Source organism: Bombus huntii, chromosome 8, assembly GCF_024542735.1.
Source record: "Bombus huntii isolate Logan2020A chromosome 8, iyBomHunt1.1, whole genome shotgun sequence".
Lineage (NCBI taxonomy): Eukaryota > Metazoa > Arthropoda > Insecta > Hymenoptera > Apidae > Bombus > Bombus huntii.
The window spans coordinates 2,256,811-2,276,131 of record NC_066245.1 but is presented as its reverse complement, the minus strand read 5'-3'; the positions used below and the strand labels follow the sequence as shown (position 1 = coordinate 2,276,131).

Below are 19,321 nucleotides of genomic sequence, written 5' to 3'. Positions count from 1 at the left end.
AAACGCGCGAAAAACGATTAAACGATTCGATGCCATCAAACGAATTAAGTTTATGATTTAATCAGAAAAATATTGTGCCAGCATTTATTCGACGACAAAATGTGCAACGAGATGGGCATTTATCTCGGTACTCGGGCACATTGGAAGAACAAACGTACAACCGAGAGTAGTGGACGTTATCAAAACTGAAGTTAAATCGTTGTAGTGTACTTACAGCCGATGCTAACGGTACTACAATTATTATGATCATTATCATTCTTACTATTGACGATTCTTCTGCAATCTACGGCTAATTAGATTAGGATGATCAAGAAAGGATCTCTTTTTGCTCCGACGGCAGTATTCTTACATCAACCACGATTTCTACTTCTCTTTTCGATCTTATTTTATTTACTTTTTGTATCTTTCTTTTATTTCAATTCATTTTATGCCTTCTTACAGCCATAAGCGACGTATCTGCGCGCAGACACATACACGCATACACGTAAACGCATACACGTATATACATACATACACAGATCGATACAAATACACACAAAAGAAAAACAAGTACCTAACAGTTAGTAGACATATATACAAGTCCCATACTTTTGGGCCTTCTCTTCGTTCTCTTATCTCACTGGACCTCGATTGTGTTATCATAATTTTAATTACAGACTAAACAGAAGATCTTTTACTCTAGCTAGTGTTTTACTCGATTAAACTTCTATGCAATTGTTGTTCTCTCGTTAATAAAAAGTCCGACAAAGAAAAAAAAAGCTATTACGGTCTAGAACGTATACCCAAACTGAATTTCCTTCTCGAGATATCGATGCACGGAGATGTTTCATTGTCATTCGTTCATGTAGTACGTTTCATCGAGCATTCTTTTCGCCGATTTATTGAGAATCTGTACGTATACTCGAAACAAGATCCTAAACACAGTCACGATGCAAACAATGTCTTCGCATACATTGTTCTTGTATGATTGTTAACAACGTATGCATTTTCTATAAAAGCAATCCTCATGCACGCACGCAACACGCATTTTCACATAGCATTGTCATTGTACCATGAGCGAATACTTTTTGTAAATAAACAATATGCTAATGTTGGTACTTTGTCTCCTTGATCTAAGGATTCGTAAGCCAATTTCGTTCCGTTCAAATATATCATCGATCGAATCGCGGATTTGATTGACGCGGATTCCTTATCGATCGATACATCCAAAAAATACCATCGATATATTTTTTACGCGATAACTTCGATACGTCAATATGACATTACGATATTTTTATATTTATTTTCGCTTCCTAATCAATACGTTCAGTTCACGTCGCCATCGTTCGCAAAACTGCCTAAATTCTATGATCTTGTTTCATTCATTCATATTGTATAATATACAGACAACACGTATATGTATACATGTACATTCGCATACATTCGCAGATGCTTAAACGATACGTTATATGATATAATACAGTTTTTGATGAACGAATTATTAAATCATTTTCCCTATTTCTCTCTTTTTTATTTCCCTTACATAATCGAGATCGACAATAAATAACTGCAAAGTGGATAATATAATGCACACTGTTGTGGTTTTCGTGTAAGTATATATGTAACCATCGTTTTAAATATGTAAAACAAAATACAAGAACTTGAGATTAAAATATAAATTAAGAGAAATAAATTAATTCACTTGTTTGAATGGTTCGCATGTTTTTAATTGGACCGTTTTTACTATGTTGTTACGTGCTGTACCACGTGCGTTCATCGTACTCAGGACTAACCGCTAATCTTGCTCGAACACATTAATAAAAAAAGACCGACTCATTAAATCCTGCCGTGATTGGTTAAATCATGAACTCGGTTAACTATCATTGGCTTGAAAAAGTGGCGCTTTCTATTTATCGTCATCATTGTTATGAGAGTCAAATGATATATTACGTTTATGTACAATTTCTTAAAACTCTATGTAAAATAAAAAAAGATCATAGGAATGTTTAAAAAAACGATAGGTTAGATGGCTAATAATTCGTTTTTTGGTAATTTATTAAAAATCATAATGTAAAGATATAAATTACAGTAAAAATGTTTCATAAGAGCTCGCCTACTGACCTTGAATTGTTCTGGTTCAGCATTTTGATCTATGGTAAAGACTAAAGACAAATTCACGAACCAGAGGCCCTGGCGACACACGTGAATAACGAGTAGGAGCAATTGAACCGATTGAAACGATCGAAACGATCCAAAATTTTAAGATTATTAAAAACAATTAACGGCCTACAATGTTCTCGGTAAATATATGTTCTCATAAAAACCAACTTCGAGTTTAAATGTTATAGAACATATGATATTGGTAGTTTAAGAAAAAATGAAAAACTCATAATTTTCATTATTCATTATTTTTAGTCAGCGGTAAGGAGGGTTGTTCGACGATCGTTTTCAACGTCAAAATGGAGTGGCGCACAGCAGGTAAAAATTATTGTTGTACATTGTACAACTATTCTTTTTCTCTATCATTTGTTCGGACATAACCTATTTCTACTTTGACAAGATTGTACTTGTGTGTGACCTTCTTGTCGCTTAATAAAAATAGCTTTCTTAAAGAAAGGTTCTTCGTTTCTTTCTATTTAATGGATTTTATTTGCTTTATATTGTTCATTTAATAAATCATACGATCTGGTTGTTACATGCTGAAGGACGACAAAGGTCATCTATTTCCGATGTCAATTATTTGATTATGACTTAAGCGTTTCAATTTATGATAACAGTTCTTACTATACGTTGTTCGCAATGATTCTACTGTTATCGAAAAAAGGTAACATTAAATTTTAACGTATTTTTTCTCATTACTGATTTCACAATTACGATGTAGATGACGGTTCGAGATGCTTTGAACTCAGCCCTGGATGAAGAAATGGAAAAAGACGAGAGAGTGTTTTTGATGGGCGAAGAAGTGGCACTGTATGATGGAGCATACAAAGTGTCTAGGGGCCTCTGGAAAAAATATGGAGACAAACGTGTCATTGATACTCCTATTACAGAAGCAGGATTTGCTGGTATAGCTGTTGGAGCAGCTATGGTATGTTCTTACTTCCTCTTGTATAATATTTCTTCCATTTTTCTGAAAATTCATAATTTCTTGTTTCCTTAATTAATGCTCTTTGTTTAATTAAATGTTTTAGGCTGGTTTACGTCCTGTATGTGAATTTATGACATTCAATTTCTCAATGCAAGCTATCGATCAAATTATCAATTCTGCTGCTAAAACATTTTACATGTCTGCTGGAAGAGTAAACGTACCAGTTGTTTTTCGTGGACCTAATGGTGCAGCAGCTGGAGTGGCTGCACAACATTCTCAATGCTTCGGTGCTTGGTATAGTCATTGTCCTGGTTTAAAAGTACTATCACCTTATACTAGCGAAGATGCAAAAGGATTGCTAAAAGCTGCCATTCGAGATCCCGATCCGGTTGTTGTATTAGAAAATGAAATATTATATGGTGCTCAGTATCCTATGTCTGATGAGGCTTTATCGAAAGACTTCGTCTTACCAATTGGTAAAGCAAAGATTGAACGTGTTGGAAAACATGTTACATTAGTGGCACATTCCAAAGCAGTAGAAGAGGCTCTTGCAGCAGCAAATGAGCTTGCAGGGAAAGGAATAGAAGCAGAAGTAATAAATCTTAGATCTTTAAGACCATTAGATATAGATACCATTATACAATCAATAGTGAAAACAAATCATTGTTTAACTGTGGAACAAGGTTGGCCACATTGTGGTATCGGAGCGGAGATTAGTGCTAAAATTTCAGAAAGTAAGTTTTCCTAATTCAATTGATGTATAAGCAACTTAATCATCGCGTGTAATTTTTATTCACGTTTCACTCATTCGTTTTCAGGCGAAGCTTTCTATCATCTTGACGCACCGGTAATTCGTGTCACGGGTGTTGATGCGCCTATGCCCTATGCCAAATCATTGGAAATCGCATGTTTGCCGCAAACAAGTGATATTGTGTTCGCAGTAAATAAAGTATTGGGGTTGGAGTAATTATTTATATAGATCTCTAGGTAAAATGAAAAATGCTGTTTGTTTCTTCTTTGAGTTTCACATGGTCTTTGTATCATTTCACGTTACGGCCTCTAGTAGATTCCTCATGAGGTAGAAAGTAAGTACAAAGTTTAACGATAATAAGATAGTAGAAAGTTGTTTTGCTGATAGAAAAAGGGTTCAATTCGCAGTACTTGTACACTATATCCACAGATCTACACATAATTAAGTGATGCATATGTGTGAATGTGTGACCTTAGTGCATACAAGGTTGTATACTTGTACATGTTGATTCAAAATAGTATAACTATTTACTAAAACAAATTAACGTTACTGCTTCTGGAACAATACCAGAATGTCCTTCGTACATGAAAGATAAGTCATTGAAATACTGCCACATCTTATTAGATGCTACTATGAGTTAATCTCATTTTAAATTAACTTTAAAGATAATTTTCAAATGTATTACATAGATAGGCAAAATTGTAAATTTTTAGCGTGTACGAAATGAACGAATAAACATGCCGCATTTGTTTATTAATTATTTATTATGAAAACTTAATAAATTCCAATATGACTACAATTTTCTCCATTTCATTCATTTTCTATGGCTCATTTGTCATCATTCCCAATCGTATTAATTTTTTGTATTCCATTTTCCTCATTTGTTAATGGTCATGTATGATACATGCGCAATAAACAGCATGTAACAACAGTCATATAACGTTCAAACGCGTCTCTTAATTCATTATCCCTGAAAAATAAAATATTGAAATTAGACAAGTTAGTAAAATATCTTCAAAAAATTATTTTACTTCTTATAGTAATCTATTTGGCCTTCACCTAAGTACATCCATATCTAGTGCACATTGAGTATATATTGACATGAAATTTCTGAGGTCAGCGTGTGTCCAGTTCACTTGACGCCAAGGTTCTATACATCTTTCTACCAGTTCCAAGAAAAAAAATCGTAAATCTCTGGTGCGATGGAGATTACATCCTATACCTAGGATAGCTCTTGTATATGAACGAAAGTTAGTATCTATTTCTTGAAACGAACGTTCTAAAAGCATAGGTTTAAGCTTGATGCACACCAAACTGTAAAGGAATATAGTAGAAACTAAACACAATGTGTATCCTATATATCCAACAAAAAAGATCTTACTGTTTATGATGTTTATCATTTTCTAAAAGCACCCTACATTCTGCTAACTCTAACAAAAATTCTCTATCTAAATCAGTGTCAAAATATTCTGATCCAACACAACGGTATGTCCACGATGACATCATACTGTTGGCACAATGATATAAATCAGGAAACGTTAAGAACTGAAGCTTTCTCTTGTTCATCTCAAATCTAAGACACGCTATGAACACCACAGCAGCATATCGTCTGATGGATAATAAAAACATAGCTGCTAAGATAAATTTTACATGTATATGGAAGAACAATGCAAAGTAATAATTTTATATTGTACTTGGCAAGATCTTCTGAGAGCAAAAAATGTTGTTCGATATTAGCAGCCAAGGAACCTGGCAGATCTTCAACAACTTTGAAGACTCTTTTCACATTATCATATTGTCGACGACAACTCTTTAATGTTATGCCTGTTTTTTCTGACACCTCATCCATATCTTTCCTACTTTTTGACGTTAATTTTTTACCTAATAATTCTCTAATAACAACGTCATCGAATTCATAGTACCTGCGAATTATAATCGAGAGAATACGCGTTTTAAGAAGAAGTATGTATATATAAATAACATTGTTAATAAAAAGATCTGGTTACATTTCAATAAGCATTTGACTTGTTTGTGGTTCTATTTGAAACGCGAGCTGTTCGCTCGCCAGTTTAGTAGGCGTGTGAAGTAATTTTTCTAGCAGTGCATAAGTCCGATAGTGATCGAGGATGTCAGAAGCTACTAATTCAATCGAGGCATTCGTTTGTTGACATATTCCTCGTTGATGTAAGATATTTACTGCTTCGCTTGCTAAACGGATAAGAAAGATTCCTGTGAATTTTCACTTATATCTATACTCGACAATCCAAGTAGATTGGTAATTTTATTTAACAAAAAGTTCTATTTTTATACAACTGTATTTGACGAACTTACATGAATGGCCATCGACCCAAAGCTGATATATCTCAGGATCGACAAGAGTATAATTACTGATAAATACATCGACTTCTGACAACATCACGAAGATACAGTGTCTTTTAATTTCACACTTTAAAAGTAGGCCCGTAAATGGGCTTAGCTCACATCGATTCAAGACATCACGTACATTTTCAGTTTTTAGGTGTGTCGTATTTATATCATCGATTGCGTTTAACGTCTTGTTCCATAAATGAGATATATGTTAATTAAGGATAGTATATATTATACATTCTAAAAACTACAGACGATAATTCATTAGTGGTAATATGTCTATTCTGTAGTCTATGTATTCATACAGATCTGTGTTTATTACTCGTCTGGGTTAGAATTCCTTTACCATCTTTATGTCACTTCCGACGTTATCGATTCAATATAAAATAAGGTTAGGTTAGAAAATGTGTCATGTTAGATTATGTGCATTGCAAGCTAATCCATTCTGTGTTATAATTATAGACAAAGTACGTATAATTTATTTCCCTTACTGTTCATATCATTTCTCTTTTCATTTTTCCTTGGTCTCTTTTTTATTCCATTTTCTTTCTCATTTCTTAGCCCCTTTACTCCTCTCAACTTTTCTTATTCCCTCCTCTTTCTTGTCATTATATTTTATTTCATTCACTCCTGATAATCTCCCTCCTAGCTTCTTTCTTCTTTTCCCCCTTTTCTTTTCCTTTCTTTCATACCATTCAATGTTTTCTCAAGGAATCGTCCACTTAGCATGTACACGAGCTCCTTAATTATTAATCAGAAAGCTAAACGTTAAAAATTCTTTACAACTATCTGGTTTGAAAATGTTATAGTTCGTTAAAGAATTGTTTAGTGCAATATTTCAGTTTCTCGAGTCGGTTTTAATTGATAAGAATCCGTGCCGCCTCAGCCAATTAGCGATCAATTAGGCAAGCATTTGGCAGGACAAAGCACCACTTCCATGTCTAAAAGCATGACATCTACACTCTACGCGTGTTATCCTGTTTAAAAGTGCGTGATTTCCGTAACGTAGTAATTCTTCGCCCCTTATAAACTACTACAAGGTTTGTTTAACGAATATATATGTTTATTTAATAGTTTCTTAGATAATGCTATATCGAAGTTAAATAGTTTCTCGAACTCATCTTGTTCGCATTTCATTGGTCTCTTACTTAATTGTCAAAATCGCACTTATAGTTTGCACTATAATTTCTTTTACACGGATCATTGATTGATTGTGAAGATTACTTTATTTACGCTGACTTTGCTTTCCTTCCATAATATTTTTTCTTTCTTATTCCCATTTAAAGACAACTACATATACATGATACAATTATGAATTGTATAGTAAATAATATGAGCTGCTTGGTTGATTGTGTTATGTAGTTAGAATATTTACTAAGTAGTTTCGCTGATTTCTATACAAGCATAGATTTTTATCTGATAGTTGTCGAATAAAGTACAACGTATTAAATTCTACATTTAATTCTGTGTTAAGATAAACGAATATTGTAGAGGTATTCGAACTGCAATTGTAAGATATCATTGCTTGTATATTATTTATAATTTCATAGTAAAATTTAATTTTGTTATACGAATCACTAAAAATTCATCAGGTACCTTCTCTGCGTTTATAAATGTAATTTCTACATTTGTTATCTTAAACTCTGAACTCTAGGTTCTCTAAGTTCTCTAAGAACTCTAAGTTAAACGGTCGGTATTTCAGAACTTGTGATATCAAATCCCGTAAGATGTCAGGTCTATTTCATTCGTTACCGTAATTATAGTTTCTATTGAAACTTGTTTATAGTTTCAATATAATCGCTACACTCATCGTTTTAAATCGCAAAGGGCACAGCAAGACCACTGATTTTTTACATGTTTTGTATTTCAGAACATTTGTTACGAGTCACGAAGTTCCTTAAGATGTAAGATCTATCCTAAACTTAGCCAGTGGTTAATATTCTACATATATTGGATCCAATTCGATCATTCGACTATTTGGTTCATGCATTCAATAAACAATGGCGAGGATATTGATCGTAATTCTCTCAGTAAATATAGAGGCATTGAGGTGAATAAGCGTATTAACTGAATTGACAACGGGAGGAAACAAGCTCGCCTCGATGGTTGTTTGTCTGTTAGAATATACATATAATTGATTTGACTTAATAATAAATACATTCTATCAACGTGCGTGATTACGCAATTACGTTTGGATTAAATATGGAACAATTAATTTAAACGCACGTGGTGCGCGCGATTTTCACGCTAGCGGTAAGTAGGGCTAGAAAATGAATACTGTTTCAATTATTCGCATGACTTAACGTGCAAATAATGTTCGTTCTTATCGGCATTACGCAACTTTCTATTTAACTTATTAATGAGCACCGTTCTCACGTGAAAAATTAAGAGGCGGTCTATTTTTGTGTATACATATGTGTACAAAGATGGATACTATACGTGCACTTGCTCACAAAAGTATTCGAACGCAAGTATTTGAACACAAATGAAAAGTTTTGATGAATGTATTATGTACATTGTACCAAATTTTTTAAAATTTCATTAGTAACGAGACATAGTCGTCGTCATTATTTTAGTAAAATTTGAAACCAATACGAAAATCGGATGCATGGCCACCGATCGGGACCTGTTTGACCATATATCCTGGGAGTTGACTTTCCGAGAATTTGCCCACATTATCTGACTCCTGCTCACTTCGCTGTCCGTGCATGAAAGGCAAAAGGGAGAAGTAGACAATGCGAGTGAGACAGAATAGGTAGAGTGTAATAAGATACTGTAGAACCAGATCATTTTTTACTCCTAGTCGTATATTACATATTTCATTAGTTTAGTTAACAATTGTTGATCAGATATAGTCATGTTTGTACAAATCTCAATAATCCGACTGAGGCTATCTCGTAACGATATAATAAAAAAATAAAAAACATTGTATTTTTCTTATTCCGATTTGAATTACATTGATGCGGATCATAGATAACGCAGAGGCCTGCCTCGCGCCAGCAGTTCCAGGGATTGGTGGGGATAACTTGTGGCCATACGAGCGGACAAATTCGTGGCCACATATCCGAACGCTACTGTACATATATCAATCTACATGTCAAAAAATTAGTATGTATACAGCATGAATAATGGTGTTAAACGTATAATTAGTGCTAAAAATGATCTCATTAAATATCGTGGTTCATTAATACAACGAATAATTGACTGTTCAAATATTTTAACTTCTATATATATAAATCTATATATATATAGATTTTTAAATTCGTTTCAAATTTTACCAATTGTGACAGTCGTGTTAATAATATTTCAAAATGTTCTGCGTAATATGAAGTTACTCTAACCGTTTAAATACTTTCTTGAGTCTCTGTACGCGAAAGTATAAACAACTGTATTCGACGTGGAAACTAAAATCAAAGGCGACTCGTGCGTGTACATTCTTTCTCGATTCTGTATTCGTGCCTTCCACGGGCTTTCTGAGAGCATTTGTAGTTCACAACGTTTTAACTTTAAACGTTTTCCTAGTCTCTTCACTGCGAACCATAAAACTACGCGTGAAGTCCATTTGATTCGACAGAAGCATCGCGTTTCTCCGCGATAATGTTTCGATAAATTCTCAACGAAACGGTGAACATTCGAGAGTTCTATACACTTTAGTATATAGTTTTGCTCCTTTGAAATTCAGGATACGAAGAGGTTGCATGTGCAAATTTATTCAAAAGGAACTTGTTTCAGGTAACGAAGGGGATCAAACTCTCGTCGCTTTGGAAACGATTGAATCAGGTGCGATAGGACCTCGAATTCGAATCGATCGAGCCGACGTAGGGTATTTTCGGGGGATTTGTGGGAGAATTTCAGCGACTTTCGTAAATCACATGCAACCGCAGGCTTCCACTACCATATTTGGCAGTGTTTTTTGCGTGATCGTATTGTTCGAATCAACGTAGAGCAGTTGAATCGGCGACAATTGCGTAGGTGAACAACATGGAATGATCTCGTTTTTACGACGCGTTGTGCTACCATTCTTGGCCAATAACCTCTAAAACAATAAAAGAGAAAAAATTAATGCTCCGAAAAAGTTCAATATAGGGTATGGCCGAATAACACGTACAAGCAGGCATCGGGCGATTCTCTACGAAAAAGTAAGACGAAAATATAAAATAAAGTTTGTTCGTACGATACTTCGTTTTCGAGAAAATCGAGTTTGGAACTCGATCAAGTATATTTGAACACAGAGTGACATCTGGACCGAACAGGAGTAAGCAATCAACGGCATTTTTACTAAACGCTTTCAAACTCTGTTTTCTGCTTTGAAACGCTTTCAGTGAAAAAACTTTTTTCTCATTTTTTACTTATCTTCGCATCTAGAATGAAATAACCTGTTGATTTTTTACTCGTATCCAGTCGGCTTATCGGCGGGTAAAATATAGCTGAAAAATGTTCAAACTTGATTCTCTTGAAAACGAAGCGTCATAGGAGAAAAATTGTATTCTATATCTTTTTTCTTACTTCTTACGTGTTATTCGGCCGCACCCTATACAATCGTTGGCGGTAGTCTCTGTTGATTATTTGGCGGGGAAGGATACTGCGAGATCGTAAAATAAGTCAGGTTTGAGAGCATTACGTTGTGTAATAAATTCAACCAAGCAATAAATCCAATAAATCCAATCATAAATTCAAGCATCAAGAGCAAAAGAGAAGATAAAAGAGGATGCCTACTCTGATCACGTTATTGTAGGGAGATCCACTGATGGTCAACGAAGCTGCGGAAGAACACGATCCACGACAGAAATACGCGTGATATCCGCTCGGATGAAGAATCCAATCGCTCCAACCGATGTCTTTGAAATTAATATAGAGCTCGTCCCTGCAGCACTCCTTCATTTCCGGCAGACAATTCGAGTTCCTCTTCGGTCTGTTTTTCTGCGGTAACGGCGACGTGTGTATCACAAGGAACGGTTTTAATGTCTGTTCAACGGATACAGGCGCTGTGTCCCGATCTATCGAACAGGTGCTACAAGCTACCTGTATCGCGTGATTCAATCGAAGTTCTTCCACCCATTTCTTCAGCGTGAAAGTTACGTCGGTCTTCACCCATCCCTCTGAAACAGCGATCGTCCTGATCGTTTTAACCTGCGATCGCTTCGTATCGTCGCGCCACGCCTCGTCCCTCTTCTCCTCTCTTCGCCTAGCCTCGACTCGCCTCGCCTCTCCTTTCCATTTCGCTTATTCTTATTCTTATCGTTTCGATTCGACTACATCGTTGTTCGTTCGCACAATCGAGAATGTTGCTGTATCTGCGAGCATCGATATTTTGTCCATTACCATCTCTATATTCCGTATATTTCCTTTCTTTTCTTTCTTTGTTTTACCGTTTTTTTTTTTCATTTCTTTTTTCAATGCGATCGCGATTCTAAATGCATAATTGCATTGCGAATGGCTAGAAGCGTGGGAAGGTGGAGGGTGGTGGCGATGGTACATGTGGCACGAGAGAAGAGGTTAGAGACAAGATTTGACTACGCTGCCATTGTTCTTTCCATTTTGACACTCGCCCCTCCCAATTCGATCGAATAACCGCACGACCGTTAGAAAGTTTCGTGACACGATCGACTTAATTTCGCGTTCGATTCCTGTAAATTGGTCGATTCGTAATCGCGATACTGCAGTAATACAGCATGAAGTGACTTTATACCGTGAGAGCGTTGAATTTTTTTGCTGACATACCACTTCACGGTCTAAAGTCCTTACCAACTGTCAACAAATATCTTTGCATAGTTTTGCGCTCAGTTTCGCCGATTCCTTTCGTGTATCTTAACGAGTTGCCCCTCTCCCGTCCGCCCTCTCATCTTCTTTCTTTCGCTCTCATGTTCCTATAATTTTTTCGCTAACTAAATCTATTAAAATATGCTTTAAGATTAACATTTGTCCCGTACTTTCGGTGTATGGGCTTCGGTGCAACATTTCCAACGTTTTAATCTGTTACCTGGGGCAAGTCGAATTAACCGATTATTTAGATTGTAAATCTGTTCGGAGGAATCATTTTTTTTTTTTTATTTAGAGATCTCCGATCTTTTTTTTTATGTATCGTTCCATTCTGTCGAAAATAAATTATATAATACATAGTTATATCAGTGGGGACTAAAAGTTGACCGAAATCGATTTCTTTTTGCTCAATTTTGATTCGGTAATTGTAGAAGTTTCCGATTAAAGGACGACTCGGTTAAAAACAGTTTATCCCATTAAGGATGAACGTTGCGTTAACGCAACGTATCATTGACAATTTCTTTTCGATCAATTCGCTTACATCGTCGAATTCCGCTTTTATTAGCATCGTGACTAGGAAGGGGAATTCCAAGGATTCGCTTAAATTTTTCCGTCGTCACTATATCTTTCGGCGAAATTCTACAATTTTATGAGAAAAGAGATCGAAGTATCCACGTTGTTACTCTAAATCGTTGTTCAATCTTCAAGCTTAAAGCGTTCATTTATAAAACGATAAACTGTGTCGACAGATGTAAACGCGACAAAATTACGACATGGCAAATGGTTTTGCTGTAACGATGATATGTAACGGGACAGAGGCAGGAAGAGAAGCGGTCGATTTCACTCGGTTCGGTATTTTTACGATAACGTCGTATACCCCGTATCTAAGAGAAATGAAAACACGAAAGATGCACGAAAGAACGAGAATTAGACGAAGCTTTTACCTGTGCGCGAATACCTAAGAAAAGGAAGTATCTCGATTTACCTACCTCCGATATCGGTTTCAAAGATAGCCATAATCGTGTTTTTCTCGAAGTTCCCGCTCAAATCCCAATGATCGAGCTCGGAGAGCACGAAAGTTTGATTTAGGTAGTCATTTTCGTCGTATTCCTTGTAAAACCAAAGCTGCGCCGAGGTCACATCCACGAATTGCATTTCGTTCGGTAGATAAAACGTGAAACAGGCTGCCGGATTAAAGCCCGTCAGATGGTTCGATTTCTGTTGGCACTTTTTCGAATCGGCAATACCTGAAAAGTTTGCCATTTATTTTCGTATTCGGTTTGCCGTTACTAAAAAACGCAAAGTGGTCTCTGTCCGATTCGAACATGTTAACGATGGAATAAAGACGACAAGATGCTTACAGTAGCGAAATGCAGAAGAGAAGGTCTAATGTCAGTTAATCGCCGCGCGTAAACATCTTATCGATGGAATTTAAATGCGAGATTTTTAATTAACGTTTAATTAAATGTAGAAATTTGAAGTGATCGAATAATTCGCAGACTGCAGATGTTTATGCATTTATAGAAAACTTTGATACGCAGAAATCCGCGAGATATACGTAACGCGCTGAAATACTCGAAACAATGGTATTTAGTTGCGGTATTGTCGTAAAAATACCAACTTGCATAAATAGTTGCTTGAAAATTTATACTCGTTAAACGTAAGATTAGATGTATCTTCCTTCCATTTTTTCGCCTCGCTTTAATTTCACAGAGATACACGCGTCTCGTGAAACGGATCGTTCAGTTTCACAGGGACTGACCTTCGTTCGGAAAAACAACAATTTGGTCTGTTTTTCCATAAAAACTGTCAGCTGATTTTTCCGGTTCGAGTGGTGCTCCGGGTTGAAGTTCGAGTACACGACCATTTATCAGAGGCTTCGGCAAGGTCGACAGCGGCATCGATATCTCGGGTGGCTTGGAAAGTCTTAGCTTCTTCAGTATTTGTTGTTTGACATACTCGACTCTTAGCTCTGTTAAAATCGGATCGGTAACGGTTAATATGCCAACCTTATTTTGTGTACATTCAGCGCAATTCTCTTCCTCGAAAGAAGTCGATAAAGAAAACGAGGAAGAGGAAGAAGAACTCGGTGAGGTCGAACTGCCTGATCGTAAATTAGATGCCCACCGAAGGTAAGGCAAGGGATTTGCGGCCTTGGGCCAGGTGACTTCCACCTGATTATCCAACAAGAGAATAGAAAGTAATACCAGCTGTTGAATTAGACGCATCGTGTCGATATTTTGCATCGGGTATGAATATCCCACTCACACGTGTTTTCCTACAGATATTTTTCTTTCATTCGTTTACCCCTTTAACATTGTTTCGAAGAATCTCATCGATCCAGGAATACCCACTGATTTTCCATTAAGTCGCACATCGATCTCCTTTCTCTTCTTTTTATCTCGCTATCGGTAGCTATCGAATGCATGGACCGCTAATAAAATCGTCAGTAATTCTACAAACTCGAATTCGACTGTGTTTTAAAAAATATTCTTGTTCGATTAATCCACATTTTTATTTTCCCTCTTAGCCTTCTTTCCTTTCCTCCTTAGTTCCCTTTTTTGCTACCGCGTTTTCTTCCTTCCTCAGGTTCCTCCCATTCTGCTCCTTTCTACCCCCTTTCTCTCAACCTTGCTTTCCTCTTTCTCTTCTTCCTTCTTTACTTTCTTCTTTGTATTTTTATCACTATATTGTCCTCAGGCTCGACGCAGAATGCTTGAACGATAAACGAGCGAAAATTATTATTCGGTCCACGTAATAATCGATAATTCGCTATGGCTCTACCTTTCGATTGATTCGGTCGTTTTCGCTGATCCAACAACACATGCAACTTACCCGCGAAGACTGAAGACACTTCGTTAAATCATTATTTAGTCACGCATCGGCTCTTGGTACAGTCTGAACTTTGCTCCATCAGCGGGGGATACAGCGGATTGGACGGAGACGAATCGTACTGATATCGTCGGGGGAAACACGCGCCACGAACATGCTTTGTGCTTCGTCGTCTTTGTAGTCCGTTTTTTCATCTTTTTCACCTAAATTCTTAATTATGTGCTCGGTTTGGTAAGAAAGATTTTGAAATTACTAGAACATTTGGTACGTAAAGCGAAAACGCGCGTCGTCTATTTACCATAAACGCACTACTGGACGAATTCGTGGAACAAATTTCGTCGACAAAATTTTCTCGATCCACGATTGCCCACGCGTACGTTACTCTTTTCGATAAACGGTTACCCCTTGCTAAAATTTTATTTCAAGTGTCTACCAGATAAGAAGAAATGGCAAAAAGAATCAATCGTCGAGAAAATGAGTAATCTGTAGCTGAATTCAAGGTTGATTAAACTATCGCTTCCGAGAGCGATCAAACTCTTACTGTTTTATACTTATACTATCTTGTTCTTTCGGAGGTGGGAAACATCGTGAAAGTACGTAAATCTCTTCAGTGTCTTGAAAGAGTTGGCGAGCTTCGACCTAATCGTGTTTTCGGATCATCCGCACCCATACACGCCGATCTATACGTTCATGCCACTATACGTTCTTCCTTTAATGACCGAGAATAACACGAAGAGATGTACAATGGTATCGTCGTTAATTTAAAAATAATAGATTTTAATAAATATCTTTTAATGGGTTCGTTCTCCGATTCATATTGAGTTAAACTTTTGCATACGCCGCATAATTGGCTATGCCGCATCGATTTTTGTTTTTAGCCAGACGCATATATCCATTTTCACCCCATCCGTTACCCCACCAGTTCTTCAGAATCCATTCGGTTGGCGTGTATCCAACGATCACCATAGCGTGATTCACCATGTCCGAGCTACAAACTTCGTCATCGTAGACTCCTGTGCTGCGAAACAAAATTTTCTTACCTTTGTAACTAGGAAAGAACAAAAGAATAAGAAAATGAGATAACAAGAAAGGAAATGCGAGGATGGAAGGTACAGAAGATCGCGTACTGAGATTTCGATAGAGCAATCGTAAAAACTTGTGACAACGAGTATTTTTGCGAGTATGTAAAAACTTCCGCGCCCCTTTTTAATTCGTAAACGACAGTTCAATGACTTCGGTTCGTTGTCGTTTCAGGGTCATCGCATAAACGATGCATCAAAGGTTATCGTACGAATGGACCAATTTCTTTGAACATCTGTCAGAGGGGGATGATACGAGTTTTCGTACTTTCATCTTTCGCGTAAACATTCATTAAACACGGATTGGTCGCGTGTCAAAGACGCTTTGTCCGTTTCCTTTCTATGCTCTTTTATTACAACAACTCTGTTTAATTTTCTACTCCCTTTCAAACCCCATTTTCGTTTTTCTATCACCCGGAATACCACGATATTGTTTGCCTTAACAGCCCCGATAATCTTGGCTTCCAAGGAATAAAAAATACTCACTGATAAAGTTGAAACGTTTTTGGACTGGCATTTACCGAAGCAGCTATTGGACCTATGATCGCTACGGCAGCTTCCAAAGCTTTTTCGTCACGTGCTGGTAAAACTGCCCATGAAGTGATGTTAACTACGCTCAAGTCTTCTACAAAACGACACGGACCTTGCTATCCTCCAAAAGCAAACATATCATTGGTGGATAATTATCTTTCCCTCCTATACATATACATGTATAATCTATACATACTAATCTACGATACATAAAACACATAATCCGAACGTAATTCGATATCGTTTGGACTTTCTTCGATATTGATTTCGTTGCCTCATGTTTGTTGACATTCGCGAATTCCTAATGTACACATTTTGTTTAAAAATATACTTGTTACTTCAGCCACGAGCGTATACTTAAATCAGCATTTGGAGATAAGATATATTATGAAACACGAGGGATAACTGAATAACGGAAATCTCGATACCGATAGTCTGCGAACGAACTTACCTACAGTAGCTACGAGAAGAATTTGTACGTATAATTAACAAACATAACGTTATGCGAACACTTTTTCTAACCACTGTACGTTATAGTCGAAGTATAATGGAATAAAATAAAGAATGTCTTTCCGAATATAGCATTATCAGAATTGAGAACAGTCCGTGTTTTGCTTCAACATTTCGTATGTCAGTGTTATCGTAAAGAAAAATGACAAAGAAGAGGAAAAATAGAAAGGAACGTACTTTCGCTGTATACGAATAACGGCTTTGAGGCATTAGACCTTTTGCCTTTTCGAGATATCTCAGTGTGTTTCTCAGAGAACCTCCTGAACAACCTAAATTTCCAGTAGACGTACTGCAATCGATCAACTGTTGTTCGCTCAATGGAATTAACATTCCTGTTTTTTTGAAGATTTGCCCTTGAATGCTGGTGGCTACCGAGTACGCGTAACAACTGCCGCAGTCTCTTTGGTTTTCTGGCGGCGTTTTAAATCCCATTTCGCGCCAATCAAGCTGTGGTGGAATTCTTCGAGGATCATGTAAAACCGCTCCGACTATCGGTTCATTCGATACACGCCGCTTACGACTAGGGATTAGTTTTACCTAGAGAATAAAGAAAAGAAAAATCCAAACCGTTATACTACAAAGAAGAATTTTCTTTCAATTTTTCTCCTAACTGAATGTTTATCTAAAATTTAAGTTTGTGGAAATGTGCGTGCTGCGCATAATATGAAAAAATATGGAGAATATCTCCGCTAGATGGTACTCTATACTGTTGGTTATAGTATGATTAAGAAATGAAACAAATCTCTAGTTAGAATTTATTTATTACCGAATAATATCCGTTTTACGATAGCTCTCTTATAATACGAACCATTTCTCGAATGTATTGCCTAGTTCCGAGATCGGCAATGTGATTGTCTCTCAATGTATAGCTGTGATGACCCGCAGCTGCCATCATATTGTGCTTATAAATCGTTATTAGATTTTCTTCCCAAGCTATCCTTCGGTTAGTCTCGAGATTTCCAGAGTAACTTTTATTGTAACGAGTCTGCGGCAACAGTAATATCTTAGAGTAAAGTATTATAACACACGATACGTACGATGGAGTAAAAAATTTTGCTGAAATATTTAATAATTCAATAAGGTCCTCGTAATATTTAATAAACGAATCGATCCTTTATTTATATTCCCTACTTCTTTTATGTATATTTGTAAGGATATTAATTTGCATTACAATCTAGCCTAATTGTAATATTGATCGAAGATATTCAAATAAGACGCTTATAGTACCTTGTACAAGTTCCAATATTCATCTAGCCGTTCCGATACTTCTTGAGGAAAACGATTTTGTTTGTCAAACACTTGAATGCCATAGTTACCCCATATAGCTAAAAGGAGAACTAAAAGGACACAAAGACGAAAAGACATCGCGAATGCAACCGTATTAAAAATCGACTCGATAACACACGAATCGTTGTTTTTTCTGTAGTTTGATCAACTGACTCAAGCGTTCGTTATTTCGATTCGAATGCAGTTTGACCTTACGGCTGTTCTCATTTGACATCCAATTTGTAACTACAGTGTCAGCAATTTTACAAATTTCGTACGTACGTAAGCACGAGGGAAGTTGAACCGCAAAAATTGCGTCATCTTGAGTGCAATATATGTAAGTATATTTACTAGCAGTCTGCAGAATAATATCTGCGGTGCCCGATTTAATGCCTCTACAATATGATACGAACATCGCTTCCACCGCAAATGGGTCAAAGAGCAAATGACAGATCTGCTTTCACAACCTTTCCTGCACTTTTCCTTCGAGCAAGCTTTTCTATATACATATAGCTTGCACGAAAACTCGACTATTATCAACTATATTCTTCAGAGAAATTAAGCTTGTACCGTCGAGTGATATTGAAACGCGAGAAGCAAAGCTAACAAATACTCAAACAGAGTTCGTAAGATCGTGAATAGCGTTCGACACGAAAGATTGAGAAATTCGTCGTGAGATGGCTGTACTTGCAGAAATCGCGCAACTTTTAGAAATAAGGAATTCGAGGCACACACACTCATGCATTGACCGACGATTAATTCATTAACTCACGTACCGTTTGCGCATAACCGACCGCTTGTACTGTACATTTCGCTTACGGTTTGCGTTTCTACGTTCTCTGCACTGACATGTCTAATTTCTTCCAATTTACGAATTAAATTTTTTTTGCAGGGTTGAATTATTTGAGCGCGTACACGCGCGCGCATGCATGCATGGTCGCCAGCTAAATCTATTAGCCGCGTCTCATTCGCTTTCGCTTGCAATACATATTAGCAGTGATAGTGGTTGGTGATGTAGTTGCGCGGGACGGGATAGAGAGAATGGCAAAGACAATGAGAGAGGGGAGGAAGAAAGATCGCGGATGTTGGCGAGAAACTCGTGATCTGCTCGTCTCTTATCCCCTCGTTGCGTAGATAGTTGGGCATCGAGCCGAGATC

General features: G+C 36.8%; 3 protein-coding genes across 10 annotated transcripts; 1 reads left to right on the top strand and 2 right to left on the bottom strand.

The window, feature by feature from the left end:
* The first annotated feature begins 2,070 nt into the window (after positions 1-2,070).
* Positions 2,071-4,575, top strand: LOC126868941 (pyruvate dehydrogenase E1 component subunit beta, mitochondrial). Of its 3 annotated transcripts, XR_007690774.1 has the most exons (6): positions 2,071-2,279; positions 2,395-2,457; positions 2,861-3,067; positions 3,171-3,801; positions 3,886-4,152; positions 4,248-4,575. XR_007690774.1 is itself a non-coding variant. In XM_050624963.1 (5 exons), exons 1-5 carry the CDS (start codon positions 2,271-2,273, stop codon positions 4,032-4,034), a joined length of 1,059 nt encoding a protein of 352 aa, XP_050480920.1. In that variant the 5' UTR covers positions 2,071-2,270; the 3' UTR covers positions 4,035-4,575. The 3 variants fall into 3 exon arrangements, 2 of the variants coding, with proteins under 2 accessions (XP_050480920.1, XP_050480921.1); XM_050624963.1 differs by having other exon boundaries at positions 3,886-4,575; XM_050624964.1 differs by lacking the exon at positions 2,071-2,279 and adding an exon at positions 2,685-2,803 and having other exon boundaries at positions 2,389-2,457; positions 3,886-4,575.
* On the bottom strand, positions 4,564-7,224 carry LOC126868938 (acidic fibroblast growth factor intracellular-binding protein). 2 transcript variants are annotated; one of them, XM_050624959.1, is made up of 6 exons: positions 6,150-7,224; positions 5,825-6,026; positions 5,513-5,740; positions 5,200-5,427; positions 4,878-5,132; positions 4,564-4,788 (listed from the first exon to the last, which is right to left on the bottom strand). In XM_050624959.1, exons 1-6 carry the CDS (start codon positions 6,232-6,234, stop codon positions 4,710-4,712), a joined length of 1,077 nt encoding a protein of 358 aa, XP_050480916.1. In that variant the 5' UTR covers positions 6,235-7,224; the 3' UTR covers positions 4,564-4,709. The 2 variants fall into 2 exon arrangements, with proteins under 2 accessions (XP_050480916.1, XP_050480917.1); XM_050624960.1 differs by lacking the exon at positions 4,564-4,788 and having other exon boundaries at positions 4,937-5,097.
* A 1,747-nt stretch (positions 7,225-8,971) lies between these two features.
* LOC126868936 (procathepsin L-like) lies at positions 8,972-19,142 on the bottom strand. 5 transcript variants are annotated; one of them, XM_050624955.1, is made up of 7 exons: positions 18,940-19,142; positions 18,125-18,234; positions 17,706-17,882; positions 17,075-17,434; positions 16,343-16,503; positions 14,730-15,795; positions 14,202-14,660 (listed from the first exon to the last, which is right to left on the bottom strand). In XM_050624955.1, the coding sequence occupies exons 1-6, from the start codon at positions 19,088-19,090 to the stop codon at positions 15,600-15,602; spliced, it is 1,155 nt and encodes a 384-aa protein (XP_050480912.1). In that variant the 5' UTR covers positions 19,091-19,142; the 3' UTR covers positions 14,202-14,660; positions 14,730-15,599. The 5 variants fall into 5 exon arrangements, with proteins under 5 accessions (XP_050480911.1, XP_050480909.1, XP_050480910.1 ...); XM_050624954.1 differs by lacking the exons at positions 16,343-16,503; positions 17,075-17,434; positions 17,706-17,882; positions 18,125-18,234; positions 18,940-19,142 and adding exons at positions 8,972-10,221; positions 10,902-11,105; positions 11,208-11,284; positions 12,935-13,192 and having other exon boundaries at positions 13,708-14,660; positions 14,730-15,598; XM_050624956.1 differs by lacking the exon at positions 14,202-14,660 and having other exon boundaries at positions 15,634-15,790.
* Between the last annotated feature and the right edge of the window lie 179 nt (positions 19,143-19,321).

Bases quoted from the DNA above. Each gene is read 5' to 3' on its own strand.
- LOC126868941 (XM_050624963.1), top strand. The intron at 2,458-2,860 runs GTAAAAATTATT...ATTACGATGTAG, and splicing joins AATGGAGTGGCGCACAGCAG to ATGACGGTTCGAGATGCTTT. The intron at 3,802-3,885 runs GTAAGTTTTCCT...ATTCGTTTTCAG, and splicing joins TAGTGCTAAAATTTCAGAAA to GCGAAGCTTTCTATCATCTT.
- LOC126868938 (XM_050624959.1), bottom strand. From the start codon at position 6,234: ATGTTGTCAGAAGTCGATGTATTTATCAGTAATTATACTCTTGTCGAT. The intron at 6,027-6,149 runs GTAAGTTCGTCA...TTATCCGTTTAG, and splicing joins TTGGGTCGATGGCCATTCAT to CAAGCGAAGCAGTAAATATC. The intron at 5,741-5,824 runs GTAACCAGATCT...TATAATTCGCAG, and splicing joins AGTCAAATGCTTATTGAAAT to GTACTATGAATTCGATGACG.
- LOC126868936 (XM_050624952.1), bottom strand. From the start codon at position 14,191: ATGCAAAATATCGACACGATGCGTCTAATTCAACAGCTGGTATTACTT. The intron at 13,193-13,707 runs GTCAGTCCCTGT...CAAACTTTTCAG, and splicing joins TGTTGTTTTTCCGAACGAAG to GTATTGCCGATTCGAAAAAG. The intron at 11,285-12,934 runs GTAGGTAAATCG...TCGCTGTTTCAG, and splicing joins CTTTGAAACCGATATCGGAG to AGGGATGGGTGAAGACCGAC.